This window comes from Diadema setosum, chromosome 2 (assembly GCF_964275005.1).
Source record: "Diadema setosum chromosome 2, eeDiaSeto1, whole genome shotgun sequence".
NCBI classification, from domain to species: domain Eukaryota; kingdom Metazoa; phylum Echinodermata; class Echinoidea; order Diadematoida; family Diadematidae; genus Diadema; species Diadema setosum.
In genome coordinates, this window is record NC_092686.1 from 25,414,000 (window position 1) to 25,437,323 (window position 23,324).

Genomic DNA, 23,324 nt, shown 5'->3' on the forward strand with positions numbered 1-23,324 from the left:
CTTTTGCTTTTATAGTGTTTATACATCAACTACTTCAAGTAAGGTGAAATTCATGGACCCTTTCGTTTTGATTGGCTCAAGTGAGTAGGGGGCTCTACCTCTTTTGTCAGTTGTTTTTCATATGCTATTTTAATTTTGACCCTGCTCCACAAAACCAACAAAAAGTCGCCAGACATGGATTTTCAGTTACGGGGAGATTCTAAGAGAGCAGACTCTAAGCTTTAAATATTGTATTTAACTCTATACAAATAGACTGTCCCAACCTATCTACTCCTACCAACTTTCAAAGTACATGTATTTGATTAGCATCAATTCTTTGAAAAGTTATTAGAGTTGAAAGTGAAGAGTGTGTAAAAGGTTTTTGAATTATGAAAAGGGGCCTCCAAGACATTTAGAACTAATCATACTATTTTACAAAAAAGGTGTTCTAGATAAACTTAGAACACCATCCTATTCATTCTATAATCCCAAACTTTAGAATGATGTAGAAGATTTGTTCTTTCAGAAAATATATGAAAACTCAATATTGACTAGATTGACCCATTTCACCTTTTTTGAGTCCTCATGTAAAAGCAGGGTGTGCGACTTTTTGTTAGTTTTCTGATGAGCGGTCACAATTTTGTGTATTTGTATCTCTTGGGTGCATCTGTAATAATCACTGTCATTCTTGAAAATTGAGTTTTGTTTAAATAAGTATTAAAAAATGAATAAAAAAGAATTGTTTATTTCATAGTCATGGGACATGATCTTCATGGTCACCTGACTGAGCCATCACCACTTTCTTTGCAAATGAAATGCTGTTTGTTTGATAAAGTTGTAAAGGATTTACAGGTGTATATTCTTTTTGACGGTGCTCAAGATTCCTGATGGATATTATGTCATGGTTCTTCCTTTAGGCAAATGGCTGTCCTCTTTTATTATAAGAGATCCACTTAATACATGTATGATGTATTGAAGCTTTGCATGCTTACATTGTAGCTCATCTCATCCATAGGCTTGTGAAAGTGAACTTTTGTGATCATTCATCGTCCGTAGTGCATCATCTGTTGGGTGTAAACCTTTTACATTTTCAACTTCTTCTGGGAAATCCTGTGATGGTTTTTCATGCAAATTGGCAGATTAGCTTCCCTAGTGTGATGGGATGTTCAAATGGGCTCTGGTACAACTAATACATAAAAATGCATCTTTGATAATCAGCTTTTATGATAGCATTTGTGTGTGTAATAGTAGATTTGACATACCGGTACCAACTGGGCCCTGTTTCATAAAGCTGTTCGTAAAGTTACGAACGACTTACGAGAGACTGGTGATCAGTTCTTGTGCTGAATTATTGAAATTCTAATAAGTATAGCACATCAGAACTGATCACCAGTCACTCGTAAGTCGTTCGTAACTTTACGAACAGCTTTATGAAACACCCCCAGGTAGATCTTTTCAGAGTCACTGAAGCCACTATTAGTGGAAAGTGATCACTACACGGCAAATATTTTGAGGACTGCACCAGTACATATATATGCATTATTGATAATTTGCTTTTTACCATTACATAAAAGTGTCACGACTGTGTTTGTAATGGCAGGGTTGGCATGAAGGTCTTTTCAAAACCATTGAAGCCTGATCAAAATTATAGCTGGGAAGTTTCACATTGGTCACTCCACATCAAATCTGTCATGGACTACATGGTTGCACACTAGTAGGTACAAGTAACAGACACATTAGTGATAATCTGCTTTAAGTGGTGATTCAATAAAAGTATCACATGTGTGTGGAATTGCAGGTATGGCATGGCTCTTGTGAGAGCCATTAAAACTTACAGTTTTTAGTGCCTATTCATTGGCCAGTAAACCTCTAAAGGCATTGAGGACAAACTAATTTTGCTATATTACGAATGTTCCATAGACACCTCGGGACTAGTCTTAAATGGGTTAGTACATTTAAACTTTAGACTACAGCCCACTGATTATTGTGTGGACGGCAAGCTGTGACTTTCTGAAATTGTTTCAATTCTTACATCCCAATTGGTACAAGTAGACATTATAAAATATTTGTTTGTGGACTATTGATAACATTTGGTTGTTGTCTGTTTTCTAGCTACAATAGCAAGAGCCATCTCTGCTTTATTATTAGTTTAATGCTTCCGTGATTAGAACATGATACATTTTAAATTTGAAGGACCCCATCAGAATATGAAGGGCTGGGAGGGGATAAACATGGCATTCGTGGTAGAACATGGGCCAAACTGTAGTGTGCATACAGTACTACAGTACTGCTGAGACTCCAGTACTTGGCATCCCTTTTCCCAATGGTCCAGCCTGGACACCTTGTGATAGACAACAAGAAATCTTAACATGAACACAGAAGGAAAACAAAAAAATTGCCCAAATCACACTGCATACTACGTTTTGGGCAAACGGATCTGCGGTTGCCACCATGATTTTAAACATGGAGTAATTCCGTCCCATGGGCATCTTAAAGGCCTTAAAGTGACTCTGTGTGGAAATCTTGTGTGTCTGGTATGTACCCAAGACCAATTCATAATTTCCCCTGATGTACAGTGTATGTTGAGGATCAGTTTCCTTTTGTAGTTTGTCTTGAAGAATGTGTTATGCCGGCAAAATACCCTTAATATTCATTGACATCTTCAGCATCCATGGTTATAGAGTTTGCATGAAATGTATGAAAAGTTAACTTGTGAGTCTCTTGCACAATAGCTCAGGGGTTATTTGACTTTAGTCACAATTTGTGTTTGCACTGATACAAGCTTGTACAAGACCTTCAATTGATACTTGTAGATCCGTATCTAGTCAAGTGGCTAACAAAGCTGTTTCCCAGTGATGCTCATATTTTCTAACAATTATGGACCTGCATTCTGTAAAACATGATATTTTGAAAGTTTTTGCAAATTGGAGCCGATGGCCTTTTTCACGACATGAAATTTTCGCAGGTTGCCTCTGACATTTAATGCGTATAGTGTAGACAAGAACTTTCATGTGCATTTTCATTTTGCAAATCTTGGCTCCTGCGAAAAGACCTTCAATTGATACTTGTAGATCCGTATCTAGTCAAGTGGCTAACAAAGCTGTTTCCCAGTGATGCTCATATTTTCTAACAATTATGGACCTGCATTCTGTAAAACATGATATTTTGAAAGTTTTTGCAAATTGGAGCCGATGGCCTTTTTCACGACATGAAATTTTCGCAGGTTGCCTCTGACATTTAATGCGTATAGTGTAGACAAGAACTTTCATGTGCATTTTCATTTTACAAATCTTGGCTCCTGCGAAAATCGTGAAATTAAAATGCACGCGAACATTCCTTGTTTTACAGTATATGGTTACATTTATAAATATTGTTATAAGGAATGTCCTGACATTAGTTACATTTAGATAGTGATCCGTAAACTTCAAGGTAAGTTAACTTCAAGATTAAGCTGTTGCCCCTTTACTTTGACACGCATCCACATGACGAAGCTGGTAATCGAAGGTACAGTATCATATCAGCGATGATAAGTTTCTGCCCACATATTTCTATGAGCGAGTCCCACTCGATGATAAAACCACATAACCGAAAGTTTGTAATGACCCCAGTACGAGGGGCACTGTATCTATATTCGGGAGGTTGACCTGGAAGCTACAGGGAATGGGGGCTCATGGAGAGGTCATGCTTACCTTTGAGTTGGTTAATTATTGAGTCCACATGATGCTTAACTAGTAATGGGGACCTTGACTGCTTGTGGATAGAGTAATAACCCTGAGATATTTTGTGGTTTTATTATCAAGTTAACCTCAAGTTAGCTTAACTTTGAGTGCGTCCACACAGCTCTACTTAACTATGAACTTATCCTCAAAGTTAGCTTAACTTGAAGTCTGAGCATAACTAATGCTTTTATGCTGCTGTAGTTCTTCACCTGGCAAACATGATGGATACTATTAGTATACAGCTGTAAGATGGAGATTTCAAAACCAGTCCTGGCAGCATACAATATAAAAGTGAAACTAAGTTCAAGATTCTTCTCAAAATATTATGACAGTTTTTTAGTTTCACTTACATCTCAACATGGGTATGAGTGATTTACCTAATCTGTCTTAGCTATGACCATGAATTATTTTTCATACTTCATTCAGTGGCAAATTATTATTGTTATTTTTTTTTTTGAAGTCAAGACTCGTGTCATTTACAGTGAGTAATACTAGTACGGTATACAAGTATATACTAATGTTGTTCTGTTTATTTGTAAGCCCAGTCAGTTGCTGTTTCCTTTACCCTGCTTTACAAGGTGGTTTTATATACAAATTTGTATGATGCACATCCCTTCATACAAATCCAAGTACATGAATAAGATGTCTTGGTCATAGAGTACATCAAAGTGTGATGTCATAGCCATTCATTGCCATGGAAACTGGTTCCAAACAACCTCACCTGGCCTGAATATCTGTGAACACTATTGCTGCTAGCCATGCTCACACCTGCTTCCAACCTATTTGTCAGCTCCTATATACCAAAGACTGTGACATTATCACTTCAGTACTTTATTGTGGTTTATGAATACTGATAACTGGGTTGTTGTGCAGTCACGTAACCTTGTAAATGATAGGTTCAGACACTGATTTGATCGGAAACTGTATTGTCATTAGATTTAATGGAGAGGTAATTGCAGATATTACAGACTACAGCCCTTCCGTGTCCATGCATTAGATCAGTTTGCTCTCACTTTCGAAGCATGACATGATGGCCAGGATGCACAAAGGCAGTTTTGATCTAATCTGTCGATTATAAACCAGGATTATTTTTTGTCAATATTGACCAGATTTTAACCTTGGATATACTGTATTGTAGAATACTTTGTTCAGTTTTTGTGAGTTTTCTAATGTTGCAAGTTTTCACTAGCCTTTATGGCTGTGGTATTTAAATTGTTTCAGTGTTTGTTTCTGCTTTTTCTTTCTGTCTTTTAAAAATCATTCTAGTATGGCAGTCCCAAGGCTGGTGGTCTGGCTCATATTCCCCCGGGATGGGACCATTGGACTGCTCTGGTGAGTAAGCCAGTTGACCCTTGACCCCAAGGACTTTTCAGGTTTGATAAGCTAAAGGCTGTATCACTGTCTAACAGCTTTCTTCAGTGAAAGTGTGGGCAAAGTACTTTGATGTACATGTATAAAAAGTATGTAATTATGTGACCCTGCACCACAAAACCAGCAGAAAATGGCCAGACATGGATTCTTTAGTTGAGGGCATGTTCTGAATGAGCAGATTTTAAGTTTCAAAATGATGTATGATTCAATTCAAATGGTCTCTTATACCCTACCTAGTGTGTACTGAGAAAAGAGGCTCTGAAGTACAGGGTCTACTCAAGCCCTTATAGTCTCTGTAGACGAAACTGTGCTCTGTTCAATGAATGGGACAAAAAACAGGATGTAAAAAGCAACAATGAAGGGATTATCAGATTAGGCTGAAATTGAGCATGCTCTATTAACACATTCTATCCCTAACTAGCACCAAGTTTCAAGGCTGTAGCATTATCTCTTCAAAAGGTTTGAAGAGTTGAAATTGAAGAGTGTGTATTAAAAGGGTTTCTTAGAAATGAAAGGAGCCCCTGATACATACCTAATCACACTATTCTGCAATAAAAAGTGTTCTAGAAAAACTTCTGAAATCACAAACTTAAGAATAATGTAGAAAAAGAATTGCTCTTTCAGAAAGTATGGAAACTTAAGATTAACTAGGTTAATGTGTTCCACCTTTTTTGAGTCCTCGCGTAAAATGAGGGCGTGCGACAGTTTTGTTGGTGTTGTGATACATGGTCACATTAATTTGCAGCTTTGCAACTTTCAAGAGTAGACTACTCCGTTTAGCTTTTCTATCTGTTTAACTTCAGTCATCACTGTAAATGTTTCACGCTTCCATGACACAGTGATACTTGTTGCATCCACATTTCTAAATCAGTCAAGGTTATGATTTAATGCCTTCAGAAATCTCCTCTTGACTTGCGTGCATGTCTTCATGAATTTCATTTTTTTTTTTTCACATGAGTGAAAACACATAGAAAAGCTTTAATATGTTGTGTCAAAGTGTCATTCTGTTGTGATATATCCCAACAATGATGACAGAGGAGTTGCTACATTGCAATTATCACTTTCACTTGATACTATTATTATAGTTCTGTATTAAAGAGTTATGAGGTGGTGACATCATCACTGCGCCTGAGTTCCATTTGTGACTCTGCATCACAAAACCAACAAAAAGTCGGCCGACGTGGATATTTAGTGGAGGGCAGATTCTGAAAAAGCAGACTTTAAGCTTTGAAGTTATGTACATAGTATGTATAACTCAATTCAAGAGGACTCTCCTAACCTATCTAAATATTGGAAAGAAAGCACATGCCCTGGAAAAGTGTGTACTGAGAAAAGAGGCTCTTACATGTACAATGTACATAAGTATAGGGCCTATTCAAGGGATTAATCTTACCAAACCATGCTCTGTGCCATCAATGGGACAAATACAAAATGTAAAACTCCTTAGTAATAACAATGAAGGAATTATCAAATTATGCTGAAATTGAGCATGGTCTATCAACACAAAGAAAATTAAAAATCAGTACAAGCGACTTTCCGTTGGTTTTGCGATACACAGTCACATACATGTACATAGTGGTTGTATGGAAACATGCAAAGCCTGAAATGTCCAAACTTTATTGTGTTATATGCAATTCTACTGAAATGTCCACAATTCTGTTCAGTATGATTTCACTCAGGATGTTATATAGTCCACTTGAACATGGAATGAAATTGCACTAAAAGCAGTATGCTGCTTGGTCAAGTGGTATGGGAGCGTGTAAAAATGTCCATACCCAAATTGGCCAGCATGATATACTGTATACGAGATATATTTCGTGAGTCTAAATTTTTGCGAATCTGGAATTCCCGACGATTTCGCATGTGGTTAAATTCGCGATCGTGGAGTCCGGTACTGAACGGAGAAATGTACATGCATGCGTCACATCCACATTGGGATCAGAGTCAATATTTTTGCGTGTCTTTAATTTTGCGAATAGCACCTGACTCACGAAATTCGCGAAAATAAAAACCTCTCGAAATATTCGCCGTATACAGTAGACTTTGAGAAAGGTACTGCTCTCACAAAAAGATGAAAATAACAGTTTTAACCTGTTGAGCATGAGTCCTGAGTACTGTAGGAGCTGAAATTTTCGCGGTGGTTTTATTTTCGCGAATTTCGCGAATCGCCTTTGAACCGCGAAAATAACAACACGCGAAAATAACAACGTGCGAATAGATAAGTACAGTTAGACCTCGCAACCGCGAAATTAACAACACGTGAAAATGTCCTCCTAGTAGCAATTCGCGAAAATATCTGTACGCGAAAATTTCAGCTCGTACAGTATACTCAGGCAGGTGTCGATAGGAAATGTGTGTTGTAGCAAAATCAGCCCGTCCTCAACGGGTTAAGAAACCACTTTAACTTGCCAACTGTGAAACATAATCTTGTCTTGGGCATGCTTTGCAAAGACTCAATAGCATGGGGAGACATGGATGGTTTGATTGATTTAATCTTCATTCACTGCTCACCATGGTACATTCGAAAACCACGAAAAGCCCCCTTTAGCGAATGTGTGCATCAAAGCGTACGTGTACGCTCATCCGTAACAGCCAACTCCATTCAAAGTTCTTGTGCTGTATTTACATGGAGATCAGTAATAAAACTGCACATACACAATTTTTAGTAAGGGATTCTCAAATATACCCAAGGTGGACCAGCCTCCCCACTCCCTGGTATCCCCACCCTACCTAGTCTTTAATTGTAAACACATTGTTGGTATCCGCACCATGCGCAGTCACATTTCTCTCGCTCCTCCTCACAGAAATACAACTCGGTCTACTACAACTATACATTGTCTGTGAATGGAGTGGCTGAGCAGCACGGAGATGACTACCATAAGGATTACCTCACAGACCTGATAGTAAGTTTTCCTGTTGCCTGTACCAATAGTCCATGCTAGAAGGCACCCAACCTTGTTTTTTGAACAATATTTTTTGATGGTTTCTTGTCAATTCGAGGGTGCTGATTCCAAATCCAATTGATGCCACTCGCATAACCTTGAGCATTTTCGGCAAGATGCAAAAATGCAAAATGGCCGCCAGATATGCTAATTCGGCCGTGATAAACACAATAATGTTCATTATATGACCAATTATTCCACCAGACTTTGTACATTTCTGTTCCTAGAGTTACTCCATCTGTATTTGCAAGAGAATTTTCATTTCATATAGGTTCATTTAGTATTTACAAAGTGTGATGTCATAGCCATTCATCACCATGGAAACTGGTTCTAAACAACCTCACTTGGCCCAAGTGTTTATGTGCGCCAATGGTTCCAACCCAAGCTGTAACATAAAGACTGTGACATCATCACTTTGGTACCCTGTAATGAGTGGCTGCTCGAAGCGTTGAAAGACATGTTGATATACAGTCATCAACAACAACTACAAAATAGTATTCACAATGTGACAGACCAGCTTAAAACTCTCAATGAGTCACTAATTGGGTTCTTTGTAATAGACCAGAATAGTAATTTGGGTTGACCACCTCAAATTTTTCAAGTTTGTCTTTTCTCTTTCTCCTGGGAAAATCTGGCAGCTTTATATCAATACTGAAATTAAGATACAATTGTATTAGCAATTTTTCTGAACCATATTTTCCCAGACATGTGATGCTTTCACTGGAAAATAGAACATGTTCTCATTCATAATTCTGCATAACATGCCTGAGTGAATTCAATCTTTAGCCAAATCCTCTTTTCTCCCTTTTCTGTGAAAATGCACCTCTTAACTCTCTCTTATTTCAGTCACTTTGTGAATGGGTTAGGATGGTCAATTTTTTACAAGTTATGTATCATTTTAAAGCTTTACAGTTTACTCTTTTAAACTACATACAGTGGCAGATCCGGGGGGGGGGGGGGGGGGGGGGGGGGCGCACCAGGCGCATTCCCCCTCTTTATTTTTTGTTAAAACAAAAGAAATAAAAAGGAAAAATTGGGGGGAGGCGTGCCCCCCTTTAATTTTTGTAAAGGCTCCTCCCCTTTACGGAATTCTAGGATCTGCCCCTGATATAGAAAAGTGGAAATTCATTGTCGCCTACTCTTGGTGAGTTTTGAGCTGGACTCAAAGACCTGAATTCATGAAAATGGTTCAAATCTTATAGTTGTGAGTAGGTTAGGATGATCAAGTTTGACAAGTTATAACGTTTTAAAGCCTTGCAGTTTACTAGTTCAAACTATATAGAAAAGTGGAATTTTATTGTGGCCTTCTCATTACGGGTTTTGAGCTGGAACAAATTCATGAAAATGGTTAAAATCTAAACCATGGTTAATGCAAATTTCTTCTGCGTAAATAGATTGACATATTGCCATTGAGATCCCTGCTGCATATAAGTAGCTCCCTGGGAACTCTTTTATACTTCTCTGATTTTGATGGGTGAATGTTGGCAGCCCCTCAAAGGATTTTGCAACTTTCCTGTATTAGTGAAAAGTTATTGTTGTTATTATTACTATTATTATGGTTATTATCATTTTTAATACTTGCTCTGCTAAATCCCCTTTCTGCTCTCTCCAGAACAACAGGTCCATGGCATTCTTGAAGAAACAAGCAAGTGGTGCCCCATTCTTCATGATGCTCTCCACCCCTGCCTGCCACTCCCCCTTTGACTCCGCCCCCCAGTACATGAAGGAGTTCACCAACAAGAAGGCCCCTCGTGGGCCCAGCTTCAACATCCCAGCAGCGGTGAGGTGTCCAGACTTTTGTTTGTTTGTTGTCTGTTTGTTTGTTTGTTGTTGTTGTTTGTTAGTTTGTTTGTTTTTTGCATAGTCCCGTATACTACTGCTGGTGCTGTACATGTGATGTTTGAGTAACCATTTTGAATAACTGTAGCTAGGGTAACCCTCTTTAAAGGACAAGTTCACCTTCATTAACATAAGGATTGAGAGAATGTAGCAATATTGTACAACACATCATTGAAAGTTTGAGGAAAATCGGACAATCCGTTCAAAAGTTATGAATTTTTGAAGTTTTTGTGCAGTCACCGATGGATGAGAAGACTACTGCAGTGTATGATGTCACATGCGTACAACAATATAAGGAAAATATAAAGAGAATTTCACAAAATTTCATCTTTTGAAAAAAAGTACACATTCCCTTGACTCGTTACTGACATATGTTATGGGTAATATTATTCCCATTGCCTTTAGAAAGAGGCAAGTCAAGTGCTCTTTTATTGTGCGAAAAAAGTGAAAATATGTTGAATTTTCTTTACATTTTCTTTATACTGTTGTACTCATATGACATCACAAGCCTTAGTAGTCTCCTCATCCAGCAGTTCCAACACAAAAATTTTAAAAATTCATAACTTTTGCATCGATTGTCCAATTTTCCTCAAACTTTCACTAATGTGTTCTACTAATATTGCTGCATTCTCTCAATCCTTATGTTTATGAAGGTGAACTTGTCCTTTAATTACTTTCCCAGCAATATTTTGTATGAGTCAAAATGGCATGAGCTGGTGCAGTGTCCATTTGCCATTTCTGGTCATTTTGAATAAATTATGATCCTGATAATTGTAGCTGTTTGTTTAAAAATGTTCTCCCCAAAAATGGGAGAAAATGAAGTTTGTTGGCAAAATTCAGATTGATTAAATGTGATGAAAGTTCTGAATGGAATGAAATTCTTTCTCATTTTTTTTTTCTTCTGTTTTTGGTGTCCAAAATCTGAATGTGGCTTATATGGAGGTGCGGCCTTATTGCAGGCAAATTCAGAGTACAGTATGCTGAGTGTGGTTGACCCAGGTAGGGAGAAACATGCTTCTAGTGCATGATTAATGCGAAAATTGACAAAATTGACTCATCTCTTTCTTTTTTCCATCTTCAGGATAAGCACTGGCTAATCAGAAGAGCCCAGAACCCTATGTCCAACACTTCAGTCACATACCTGGATGACGCATTCAGGAAACGGTCAGTGGCTCTCATTTATATTTTAGCACTTCGATACGTCCGTTATGGTCAGTCAGCGCTCAGGAATTAGAATTTTGTATATTATGTACACCCTCCATGTGTGAGATTACCTCAGTCAGTACCATTGTAGGAAATACCAGTAGTGTGTTTCATTGGGAACCAATACCTTCATGTGAAGTTATTCTTATTCAAATACTTGATATGTTGAAAGTAATCACTGCAAATTTGAGCCACATTGGACAAAAAATAAGCAAATCTCAGGTTCAAAAAAATCAACAGTCAGTAGAAGGCAGCAGACCACTTGTGACATAATTGTGGGCATGTCTCCAAAGGTTTGATTCATAAAATTTCACATTTTTCAACTTTTCTCACCAATGAGCTTAAATCCAAATATGGCATGAAGGAATGCATTTTGCAAGCCCATATTTTGAAGTTGAACCATGTTGATATATGTGAATCAATAGAAAACTTTAGAAATACTGAAATTTTGTGTAGAAAATGAATGGAGAGGTGTCCACAAATTCCACTCTGAGCTAATTTGTCGCCCTCTTTGAGTCATTTATTCAAAGAGCTGTAGCTTCCTTATTCCTTTTCCAATTTAGCTCAGATTTACAATGATTAAGTCAAATATTATGTCAAGCATTGGAATAAGAGAAACTTAATCTAAAAGCATTGGTTCCCTTTAATCACGCCCAAATGCCAAGAAAAGAAAAAGAAGCAAGCATGTAGTTCAGTGTATCAATTTATTAGTCATTGTACTATTCTATTTTTGAATTAAAAAACATGTTTTGTACAGCTTTAAAATGAGGATCGTGTAATTTTTAGTGAATTAAATTAGAATTTAACTGAATTGAATTGAAAAGGTCTTTATCAAAATTTGACTGGCGACCAAAGGTTTGAATTGCATATGTATAGATACATGTAAAAAAAAATATTCATTGGCATCAAAGAAATTTCCTGGTTTCTTGATGCTCTCCCCCCCCCCCCCATTACCCATTGACTAATGATGAACTATTATCATCACTAGTATCTGCAGTACCTCATCACTAGACCATTCTTCATGGGCACATAGGCCAAATAGTGCCAGTTTAATGACAGTCAAGACTATGTGCATTTAGTCCTTTCTTTCCAAACTAGTCATGATAGAAATTGTGTTCATTTTGCATGTAATTTTCAACTTGTAAATTTGTTATGTTTTCATTCTTGTAATGTGTTGTATTGAAGTCTTTGCTGGTCATTATTTGGTCCTTTCAGGTGGAGAACTCTGCTGTCAGTTGATGACATGGTGAAGAATATTGTTACACTCTTGGAAAGCCAAAAGCTCCTGGACACCACTTATATCATCTTCTCCTCTGATAATGGCTTCCATCTTGGTATGTTTGTGTGTATGTATGTAGGTCTGTATGTATGCATGTTTGCATGCTTGTATGTGTTCATGCATAAATGTGCATCTGTTTCTGCACTGTATAAACTGTTATTTTTGCATACAGATATTTTTGCGAATGATGAGGTCAAGGACACTTTTGCGAGATGTTATTTTTGTGATTTTGACACCACGGCTATCATTAGTGCACTAATGCCTGTTAGTCTGAGATATTTCTGTGTGCGGTTAAATTCGCTGTCCAACAGTGATTCGTGAAATTCATGAAAATTAAACCCTCAAAAATAGCAGCTTATAAATACATAATGTAAATGTGGTATGTGTTGGGGGAAATGTGTTGGTGCTTGTATTTGTTTCTGCATACACAGATGATTGTTTCCTGGTGTATATCTTTGTATTATGATATACATAGACCAAGATATATTTTCAGTGAATTTGAGGGCAATTGCCAAACTAAACAAGGAAGTTAAAACCATTATTCAATCAAATGCTAGAGGAACTAAGCAATCAACTTGGACATTATTGCCATCAAATGTGAGTATCTTGACCATAAATAGTGTTTTATGAATATGCCCATTTAGATGGAGGAAATAATTCACATAAAAGTAGATGCCTTGAGTTTGTCAACAGATGCAACCAAAGTGTGGTTTTTTTTTTGTTTTTTTTTTAAATTTTGGATTAAAAAATGATCAAGTTATTTTGCAGTAAATAAGTTGGGATATAGATTATTGTTTAATTCTGAGCGGAATCATTGAGACATTCTTGGGGGAAAATATGGAATTGCTGACCGTTATTTAGAAAAGAAAAATATGAAATAAAGTAATGACTATTTTCTTCTGTGGCATGGCTGGGATGCCATTCTGAGATGCTTGGGAGAATGACAATCGATAAATTTCTTCCATTAACCCATTGAGGATGGGCTGATTTTGCTACAATATGCATTTCCCATAGTCACTTGCCCGAGTACGCGCGGGACTCGTCCTAAATGGGTTAAAGACCCCATAGCAAGGGGATTATTGTAACGGTAAAGTGGACCCTGTTTTGATATATTTGGGAATCATCATAACAAGTCATGTACAGTTTTATCAGTGGTCTCTACGCAAGTACACACAGTCAGAGAATCTCGACTGTAGTCAACCATTACTGATGAGTGTGCACTTTGATGCACATTACCAATATGTGGCTGATGGGCGCTAGTTATGATTTTGAATGTACCTTGGTGGGCAGGAAATGAAGACCAGTTCAATTGGACCACCCATGTTTCCCCATGCTACCATGTCTTTGACCCTAAAAGGGCCGGAGGGGGGGGGGGGGGGGGGCAGAATCCACCCCCTCGACGTTTTGCGCTATAATTCTGTAATGCGAGAAGGCCTCGTCGCGAGGCTTCTTGACTTTCTTTGTTGAAGTCTCGCGCAACTTTTGAGACCAAATTTGCAACATCCGCGCATACTTTTTTGAAGCCACGCCCATTTTTGTAACAGCATGTCACCCCAAAACGGGCACAATATTTTCGGGGGGGGGGGGGGGGAGGGTGGAGTGGGGGTGGAATCTGCCCCCCTCCTGTTTTAGCATAACCAAAAAAGCCCAGCCTGATTAGGGTTAACCCTTTCTGTGTCAGTGAATCAGATGTGCACAAATTTCACACACATACCTATGGACAGGATTTTACTGAGGCATACAGAGGGTTAAAGAGCTTAAAGGGGAAGGCTAGTTACTGATCAGTGAGAATCAGTGGAAATGGTGGGAGATGATTGTTCCAATCCTTATGGGATTCATTCAAGAGTCCGTTGTATATCTATTGTTGTGTGAAAATGATTTGCTTCAGAACGGTCTCATATTCAAGTAATGTGCAGATTAATGCTCCGTCACTGACCAGGGACGCTAACCTGGAAGCATTAAACTGCACATTACTTGAATATGAGACCATTCTGAAGCAAATCATTTTCACACAACATTAGATATACAATGAACTCTTGAATGAATCCCATAAGGATTGGAACAATCATCTCCCAGCATTTCCACTGATTCCCACTGATCAGTTACTAGCCTTCTCCTTCCCCTTCCTCCTTTGTTGACTTTCACTCAAATTTTATACTGTTCAGTTGCCTTTATTGTTTTTACCAAAACAACAATTTTTTTTTTCTTCGTAACTTTCCGTTCCAGGCCAGTTTTCGTTGCCAAATGATAAACGTCAGCTCTACGAGTTTGACATTCGCGTTCCCCTCATCGTGCGAGGGCCTGGGATTCCAGTCGGATCGACGAATGCTTATATGGTAGCCAATATCGACATCATGCCCACGATCGTCCACCTGGCAACCGGAACAGCTCCCTCTGATGTTGATGGCTTGTCGCTAGTGCCACTTCTGGTAAGAGAGAAAGAGAAAGAGAAGTACAATGTAGAGGTTCCATGGTTTATATCCCATAATCATCTTCTCTGTCGTATATCGTCTTGGCATGACATCTGCAATTTGAGAAGCTGATCATGGAAAGCCAAATATTGCCAAATTTTCCATGATTAAATCAGGGTAGTACAATGTGTAGAATCGTATAGTGCTATATTGTATTTGAAACAAATTCCTTTTGATAACTTTTGAAGTTTATTTGAATTAAGAAATATTTCTGTAGGCACCAAAGATCAAGCATATGGAGCTGTTTTGTCTTTCAAGTAGGACAAAGAAGATCCAACGAGTAGTTTGCTTTGCAGAACTAATAATAAGTTACTGAGTCCGAAACTTTTTTTCAGTAAAATGATATATACTGTAGGATAGTTACCAGGCAATCAACATGATAATCTCCACATATACGCCCTGATTTCAGTCCAGGGAAGAATCTCTTGAGATGTTAACCTGTCTGTGGCTATCTTTGCAGGTGTCCAAACTCTGGAACACTTTTTCTTCCAAATTTCTAAATATTCCCTCTTGAGTCAGATGAAGAATACAATTAGCTTGATCACTCTGATGTTTGAAATCACAGAGTAACTTACTTTTTTTTTGCAGATAGGTTGCTCTCAGTTTTAAATCATTATTTCTTGTCTTGTGGAGAAATGACTTCAGCTGACCATAGAATAATACAATATGGTATGTGTATTACAACTTTCACAATTTAGTGATCATTTTAGCGTAAACCTTCACTTTTTTTTTTCTGTCTCTCTCTCAGGTAACTTAAAGATGCCCCAGCATTCAAATAAATTAGAAGAAATCCCCAAAATGTTTCATTTCGTCTCTGCTAATCACAAAAGTAATTTCAGCCCCAGATTGACATATTTTATGACAATCCCATGCACCGTCTTCACAAGTTTGGAGTACAGTTTAAAAAAATGTAATTCTGACAAAGTAGGGCTGAATCTTTGTGTACGATTCAGTTGTCAGTGATTTGGTTGTAAGGCTGGCATGCTACTGCACAGACTGGCCAGTGACATGAAGATGAAGCTTGATGTCATTTTGTGTGTGTGTGTGTGTGTGTGTGTGTTTGGAAAGGATGATTGTTTCATTTCTTTTAGACCATACTTATCCTTTAGCTTGAAAGCAAGACAAAAATACAGTCTATTTATGTCATACAGCATTGATGTCCGAATCAGGACCATATATTAAATTGCATTTTCATTCCTACTATTTGTAAATTATTTGAAATGTCACACGCCAGTGGCAGTTGCGTTTGTCAATGAGAATGAGAGAATGAAACAAAAAGAGAAAAAATATTCCCAAATGCAAGGTACAGTATGTAGGACTGATCATACTATTTTACACCTGTAATGTAAACACAGACATCCCTTGGTGAGCAAAGATCCTACTAGAACACATTGGAGAGGGTAACCTCACCGAGGACTGTCCTGGATGTGAGTGTAAGACTTCCATGATACCGAAGACATTCCTGGTCTGTGCCTTCAATGCCTACATTTGACATGCATCCCTCCACTGCAGTTTAAACGTGACATCAAAAATACAGTGTTGTTACGTTTGATCATATAACAAATGGATATGAGGGTGCCCGCTATTCTAAAGCAGTGATGTCATTTTCAAGGTTCTTGTCTGATCCTCAAATATATCTTTCTTTCTTTCTGTCTGTCTGTCTGTCTGTCTGTTCTCATCCTCTTTCTCTTGATTTCTCTTTTCCAACTTGACACATTGTCATTCGTCAAAATGCTGATTTCTTTGGGCCATCAATGACTCCTATGTAACCGTGTTCTTCGTCTTACCCAACATCTTTCATATCAAACCCTTTCTTTGTCTCAATCTCTCATCCTGGCCTCCATCCTTCTTTGCATCATTGTCTCTGTCGTTGTCAGATACCAAAAGGGTCCAGAGGGAAGTCGACTCTGATTCCCTGGAGGAACAAGGTTCTGATTGAGCACAATGGGGAGTATCGAGCGGCTGGCTACCGTGGCTGTCCACACACAGAATTTCTAGATGTAAGCAAAGCTTCCGATGTTGAATATAATACAGAGATGAAGAGCAGAATATTTGGGGGGGGGGGGGAACAAATGTGACCCGCTGCAACAAAAAGATCCGAAAGTCGGGGAGGACAATTTTCTAAAAATGACATGCCATTATTCCCTTACTCTTCCACTATAATGCCATATATAACATGACTCATAAAGTGCTCGGTTGCGGAGATATCAATGATTTTATTAGCGCATGTCGAGTCGTTTAAGAAATCAGCGTTTCGAGATAACCTCCTTCAAAGTTTTCCTTCTGACGCTGTCGTGATCAAGGGGAAGCAAGACAGTTTTCACCGTTTAACAATAGAAGGTACGCTCCTAGCAACCTCCATGATGTTCATTCAAGCTTAGTGCCAGTGGTCTACGCATGGCCAATCAGTAACCAGGATGCCACGCACTGACCAATGAGATCACTCCCTTGTTGCTTGGGGCGGAGTCTAGCTGCGGCGCTAAATCCAAATCTTCGGACACGTTTCTGTTCCGTTGAAAGTCGAAAACTCATGGGCCAGAAAATTGCTATTTTCATGCCTTTCCTTTCATCATTTAGCTTCGAAATTTCAGCAGATGTTAGAAGATACATTAGACTACAAAATTATGTCAAAAACAAAAATCCGAAAGTTTTGATTGATTTTGATGACCTGACTTCAAACTCGATTTTCTTGGCTCACCCGTCAACGACTTTAGGATCCTTTTGTTGTTGTGGGTCACAAATATCTTAGCATGGGGACTGAATAACTTTACATGTGTTCTGAAATTTATTCCCCATAAATATCTTCATAAAAAGTACAGAGATGATATGTCATGTACTTTAAGAGGGTCTGGATTTGGGCACAATTTTTTGGCTCTATTGATTAAAAAATAAAAAATAAAAAATGTGTACTTGTAGTAGTGGCCCTGAGTGGTCCATCTATTCTTACAAAGAAGAAGAAGAAGAAGAAGAAGAAGAAGAAGAAGAAGAAGAAGAAGAAGAAGAAGAAGAAGAAGAAGAAGAAGAAGAAGAAGAAGAAGAAGAAGAAGAAGAAGAAGAAGAAGAAGAAGAAGAAGAAGAAGAAGAAGAAGAAGAAGAAGAAGATGAAGAAGATGATCATCTTCAAACGAGCAAACAACCCAAACAATTTGATTAATTCTTCAGAACCCATGGTTTACAGCAATTCTGCAAATTATGCAGTTAATTCATGGCAAATACACTTAATCTGAGGTAACAGGTTAACATCATGATATCATTTCGTATATACTTGGTATAAATTGTAGTATTAAAGGAAACACATTTCAGTACTGAAATAAATGTGCATTAAATGTCTTTCTGACATGCTTCAGAACATGCTTCATTACTCTATAGTAGGTAGTTTTAAGGTTTTCTGCAGGTGTATTTGTAAAGCAGAAGGAAGGAAAAATTCCATATTGCATGCTCCTTTGTGAAACAGTGGTATTCTGTGTCTTAATCTATAAAGTGAAAATGCTGTGTAAAATGTAATCGGGCATTTTCTCCCACACTTGGGGAAAAATGGAGAGAAATTCATCTTCAACTTTTCCCCAATTTCATGCCACAGTGGATGTGTATGATTAACAAAATTTGGAATCATGTGTTGAAACAAACACAGAACAAATTGCCTCGCATATCAATGATTTTTCACAAAAGAGAAAAGATATAAACTTACCATTTTGGTTGGTACAGTGTATGATAATGTCTTCTGTAATTCAACAATGTATTGTATGTTTTTTCAGAGATATGTTCTGAAAATACAATGTAGGAAAAACCTGAAAAAGTTATTTCAGTTATGAATAATATTGACCATAATTATTTAAAGCTTACAAAATGCTTCACAGCTTTTTAGCGCACTCATATCACTTTCATGCATGATTTAGCACACATATTTGCTATTGCCATTGGCTACATGTATGTCACCATTGGTGTTTCTTGAAGTGACTATTCTGTACCTATCATTTTTTTGTTTTGCTCAGTTATCTGCTTTTTCTTTTACTGCTGCCATGTATTCCTGTTATTGTTTTTGTTTTTTCCATTCATCACAAATGAAACCACATATACATGTACATCAGTGGTCTTCTATGTCGCTGATTCATTCATATCACGTATTGGGTCATTAAAGGCCGTGTCACACCTTTCCGGGCAAGCTACGCGGGCTTGTGGCGAGGAGGTATTTTCTAGTACGCAGGAGATTTTCCGCGGGTGAACAAGAATGTTTGCAAGTTTCGCACTTGTTTCTTACCTACTAGACGCATGCTACTTAGCTTCTACTTAGGTGCATTCTATGTGACCTGCATGAGAGCTTTGAAACCGATCCGTTTTCTGTTACTGAGAAGTACCTGTGTTGGAGTTGCCTGCGAGGTGCTGCCGGTAAGGGTCTCCTACTGGTGTTCTGTGTGTACCTCTGCGAGTAAACCCCCACGACTCACTCGGAACAAGTTTTGAGCATGCTCAAGGCATTGTTACACTGTATCTTGGGAAGTTTTGTGGCTTGACATGCGGGGAAAAAAATTTGCTACCCGGAGCTCTCCGCAGTTGGTCTGCACCTGACAGTACCTAGCGCGTATCTCGCCTGTAGTTGCCCGGAGGTGCGCTCGCAAGTCCGATTTAACTCACAGCCAAGTTTTGAGCGTGACCAAAACTTTTTCCGGGTGAGTCGCGGGGATGCCCGGAGAGGTCCATGCAGAACGCCAGTAGGAGGCCCTTAGCGGCAGCACTTCTCAGGCAACTCCCATGCAGGTACTTCGCAGTCCCCATATGCAGCCAAGATAATGACATTCCGTGGGACTTTTGCCATTCCTTCAGAGGATTTCCTTCACTGAGTTGTCAGCCCCCACGCGACTGGTACACAGGTCACACAGTATACCCGCAAGTAGAATTTAAGTAGAACACTTCCAGCAAGTAAGACACATGCACTGACTCGCCCAAATCCTCGTCCGCCCTCAGGAATTGTCCAGTATGCTGGAAAATCCCTACACGCAACAATCCCGCATAGCTTGCCCAGAAAGGTGTGACAGGGCCTAGACATGGTTGAGGGTAAAAGATTTGCGTACGAACCTCCAGGCGACTACGGGTGAGATACGTGCTAGGTACTGTCATGTGCGGCTCATCTACGGGGACCTCCGGGTAGTAAAAATTGTTCTTTACAAGTCGCAAGCAAGGCTTGCCCGGAAAGGTGTGACACAGCCTTTAGATATTTAGGCCCTTTACATTTCAGTATAATCTTAGTTGTATGCACTGATATGTTTGATATCAAATTACTGTCAGTATGAAATAGTTTCTTAATCAATTGTATATTTTCTTTTGTCAGTCTTTGCACTGTTAGGAAGAAGAAAATTATGTAACATGTAATTTTTTTTTCTCCCTTCACTTATTCAAAGCCGCCTTTGCCAGGAAAAAAAAAAAGGGAATGTCCATGTACATATGGTTTAATTTCATTGCTTGAGAACCGGTGCATATGATATGTGCATTTATGGTGCTAGAGGTGAATCACATTTTATTTTCTTTTGTATTTCTCCGTCTGCACTTGCCAAATCCTCGCAAACTCTTGCCCCTTTCCCTTGCCCCACCCCCATTCCCACTCTCTCCCACTTTGCAATGCCCTGCCAGAACTGCCAACCGTCCTGCGTCTGTGAAGACAGCCGAAACAACACATACACCTGTCTGCGCAGCATTGCAGATGGGGACAGCTCCATCTATTGCGAGTTCAGTGACAAGGAGGTACAGTAAAGCTATGCCAAGTGGTTCCCAGCAGCCCCACTTGGGGTTGCCATAGCAGTGTTGTGTGGAGGATGTATACTACTGAAGTCAATTTACAAAGGCTGACTAAACCTAATCCATGGTATGAAAGAAGAAAGCCCCAAAGTCTAGATCAAACCATAATTTTTGTAAATCATGAGGGAGAACTAGACTTGTTAATTGAAGTTTTAATCTTCTGTAAAACATGAATGTGAAAGAAGAATATTATTCAGAGGGATGAAGGTTCAGGTGTGAGTTTCTTCAGCTTGTCTCCCTCTACAAATTAAATTTGTTAAGATCGCAACTGCTGATCTATAAATTAACAAACATGTCGGAAAAAAGGAACCAGTGGGACTCGAACCTGTCATCTACTGCTTTGCGGGCAGCGACACTACCACCAGGCTGTCCCTGGTTGCCGGCAGTGACACAATGAACATGGAACAAATACCCAAGCTCTGAGATTCCGACATTGTTATGTTAAGTAGTCTAAGGCGGACAAGTCATATGATAAATGAAAGAAGAATATTATTCAGAGGGGTGAAGGTTCAGGTGTGAGTTTCTTCAGCTTGTCTCCCTCTACAAATTAGATTTGTTAAGATCGCAACTGCTGATCTATAAATTAACAAACATGTCGGAAAAAAGGAACAAGTGGGACTCGAACCTGTCATCTAGATTTGAATTCAAAGTATGGCTCCTTTAAGCAATGACTAAAATAAAATATAAAACGTCCATGGGTTAGATCTATTTCGCCTTTGTAATTTTGGGTCTATTAAAGTCAGATCCCAAGGATGGAGGAACAGAAAGTGGGATCGTGTACGTTGAGCGCAGTTTACCTGCTGCCTAGAATTCTAGAGAGAGGTAGGATGGCCTCTAAGAAATGAAGAAAAAAAAATGCAAACATCTGAAATGAGTCCAACGATAAAATCTTGTCATTCCAGTGTGACATTTTGTTGAAAAATTTAAGGCACATTTTGACTCCTCCCTCCCCACCCCCTCCCCCAACACCCCCAGTTCCACCTCAACCCCAATTTCTAACATTTAAAATGTTGGAATATCAAAAGGAAGATGCTCTACCTTTCTTCTCTCCTTCAACCTAATGAGCAGAGAAAGCCACAGACCCTTCCCCATGTCTGCACCCACTCCATCTCCCAACTGTCTCTCCTCTATTTTTTCTTCTGCCACTGTTTTCTTTTGTTTTTTTAACCATTTCTTCTTTCCTTCGTTCCATCATACTTTTTTTCCTGCTTTGTTTTCTTTCTCATCTGCTTTCTCAATAGCGAAACAGCTGAGAATTATTAAATGTTTTCTCCTATTTATGAACTACTTTATATGAGCTTCAGCTGGTTGATCATTGTCGATTCTACTAATAACATCAAGGCACAGTTATTACTGAATCTCAAAGGCGACTGCATGCAGGTTGGGTTTAATTTTGCACAGAAAAATCATTTTAAAAAAGTGCTCCAAAGCTTGCCACCTTCAGTAACTTAATTTATCATGTTTTGTTTTAGTTTTTTTTTGTTGCTCTGCTTGTGTATGCTTCAATTTGGAATTCAAATGACCTTTTGTTCCTTACTTTTTCTTTTTCTTTTGTTTTTGCTTTGCTTGAAAGTGTGTCTCATTAAAAAAGAAGAAGCATGAAATAACCTTCCACCCCCTATCTTTGCTTGTGAATGCTTGTTTTTTTTAAAAATGCATAAAATGACCTTTCACTCTGCACTGCTTGGCTGGCAGGTTCTGATAATTAATATACCCATTGCTTAAGGAAGGGTCCATTGTCAATGCTTCAAATATCACCCACACGCACACACAAGAAGAGAAAACTTTCAAAACTCATTGCCATCGGTGTTTTAAAAAATCAACAAAAAACAGATTTTTTTTTTTCCCAGGAGGTTGTGATTCTCCATTTGGTCCTCTTTCTCTTTTCAAGCAGACTTGCTATCCAAGCTGTGTGTGTGAAGATGGCAGAAACAACTCATACACATGTCTTAGGACCATGTACAGCAAAGAGGACTACAACTACTGTAACTTTCGAGACAAGGAGGTACAGTCTGTACATGTCCATGCCAGCCAGCAGTTATGCCACAGATATGTGAAAAGTGCTTGCATTTGTGACAATGCTAGCTATGGGCAGAAAAGTTATTGTATGGTATACTTCCTTAACAAAAATAATGATAAAAGATAATCTTGAATTTTGCAGTTTGTGTAAGCCCCAATTTACAAATGTTATCTTAGGGGGCCATGAACAGAAATTGGATATTTGGAGCTGGGTGTGACAGGCAGTCCATCAATTTAGCTTGCTATTCAATGCAGTTGTCATGCAACATTTGAAAATAAGACATATTTGTTTCCTTTCTTACATGAGGTAAACTGGAAGATGCCCAAGGCAATTACAAAATGTTCTTGAGAGGTTGAGTGAATATATTTAGCTTTTTGTCTCCAAGATGTTATAGGACAAGTCCACCTTGATATACATAAGGATGGAGAGAATGCAGCAATATTAGTAGAGCACATCAGTGAAGGTTTGAGGAAAATTGGACAATCCGTTCAAAAGTTATGAATTTTTTAAGTATCTGCGCAGTCACTGCTGGATAAGAAGACTACTACAGTGTATGATGTCACATGCGTACAACGGTATAAGGAAAATAAAAAGAGAATTTCACAAAACTTTACTTTTTGAATAAAGTGCAAATTTCTTTTGACTTGTTACTGACGTATGTTAAGGGTAATATCATTCCCCCTGCCTTCTGAAAGAGAGAAGTGGAGTGTT

The 23,324-nt window shown here is 38.5% G+C and overlaps 1 protein-coding gene across 1 annotated transcript in view; it reads left to right on the forward strand.

Moving 5' to 3' along the window:
- Positions 1-23,324, forward strand: part of LOC140241207 (N-acetylglucosamine-6-sulfatase-like) — a 29,648-nt gene that overhangs the window by 4,168 nt on the left and 2,156 nt on the right. Inside the window, exons 4-11 of the mRNA XM_072320963.1 lie at positions 4,965-5,030; positions 7,874-7,972; positions 9,624-9,791; positions 10,932-11,014; positions 12,269-12,387; positions 14,559-14,761; positions 16,681-16,803; positions 20,429-20,539. Of these exons, the coding sequence (XP_072177064.1) occupies positions 4,965-5,030; positions 7,874-7,972; positions 9,624-9,791; positions 10,932-11,014; positions 12,269-12,387; positions 14,559-14,761; positions 16,681-16,803; positions 20,429-20,539 (972 nt within the window). The remainder of the gene's footprint in view (positions 1-4,964; positions 5,031-7,873; positions 7,973-9,623; positions 9,792-10,931; positions 11,015-12,268; positions 12,388-14,558; positions 14,762-16,680; positions 16,804-20,428; positions 20,540-23,324) is intronic.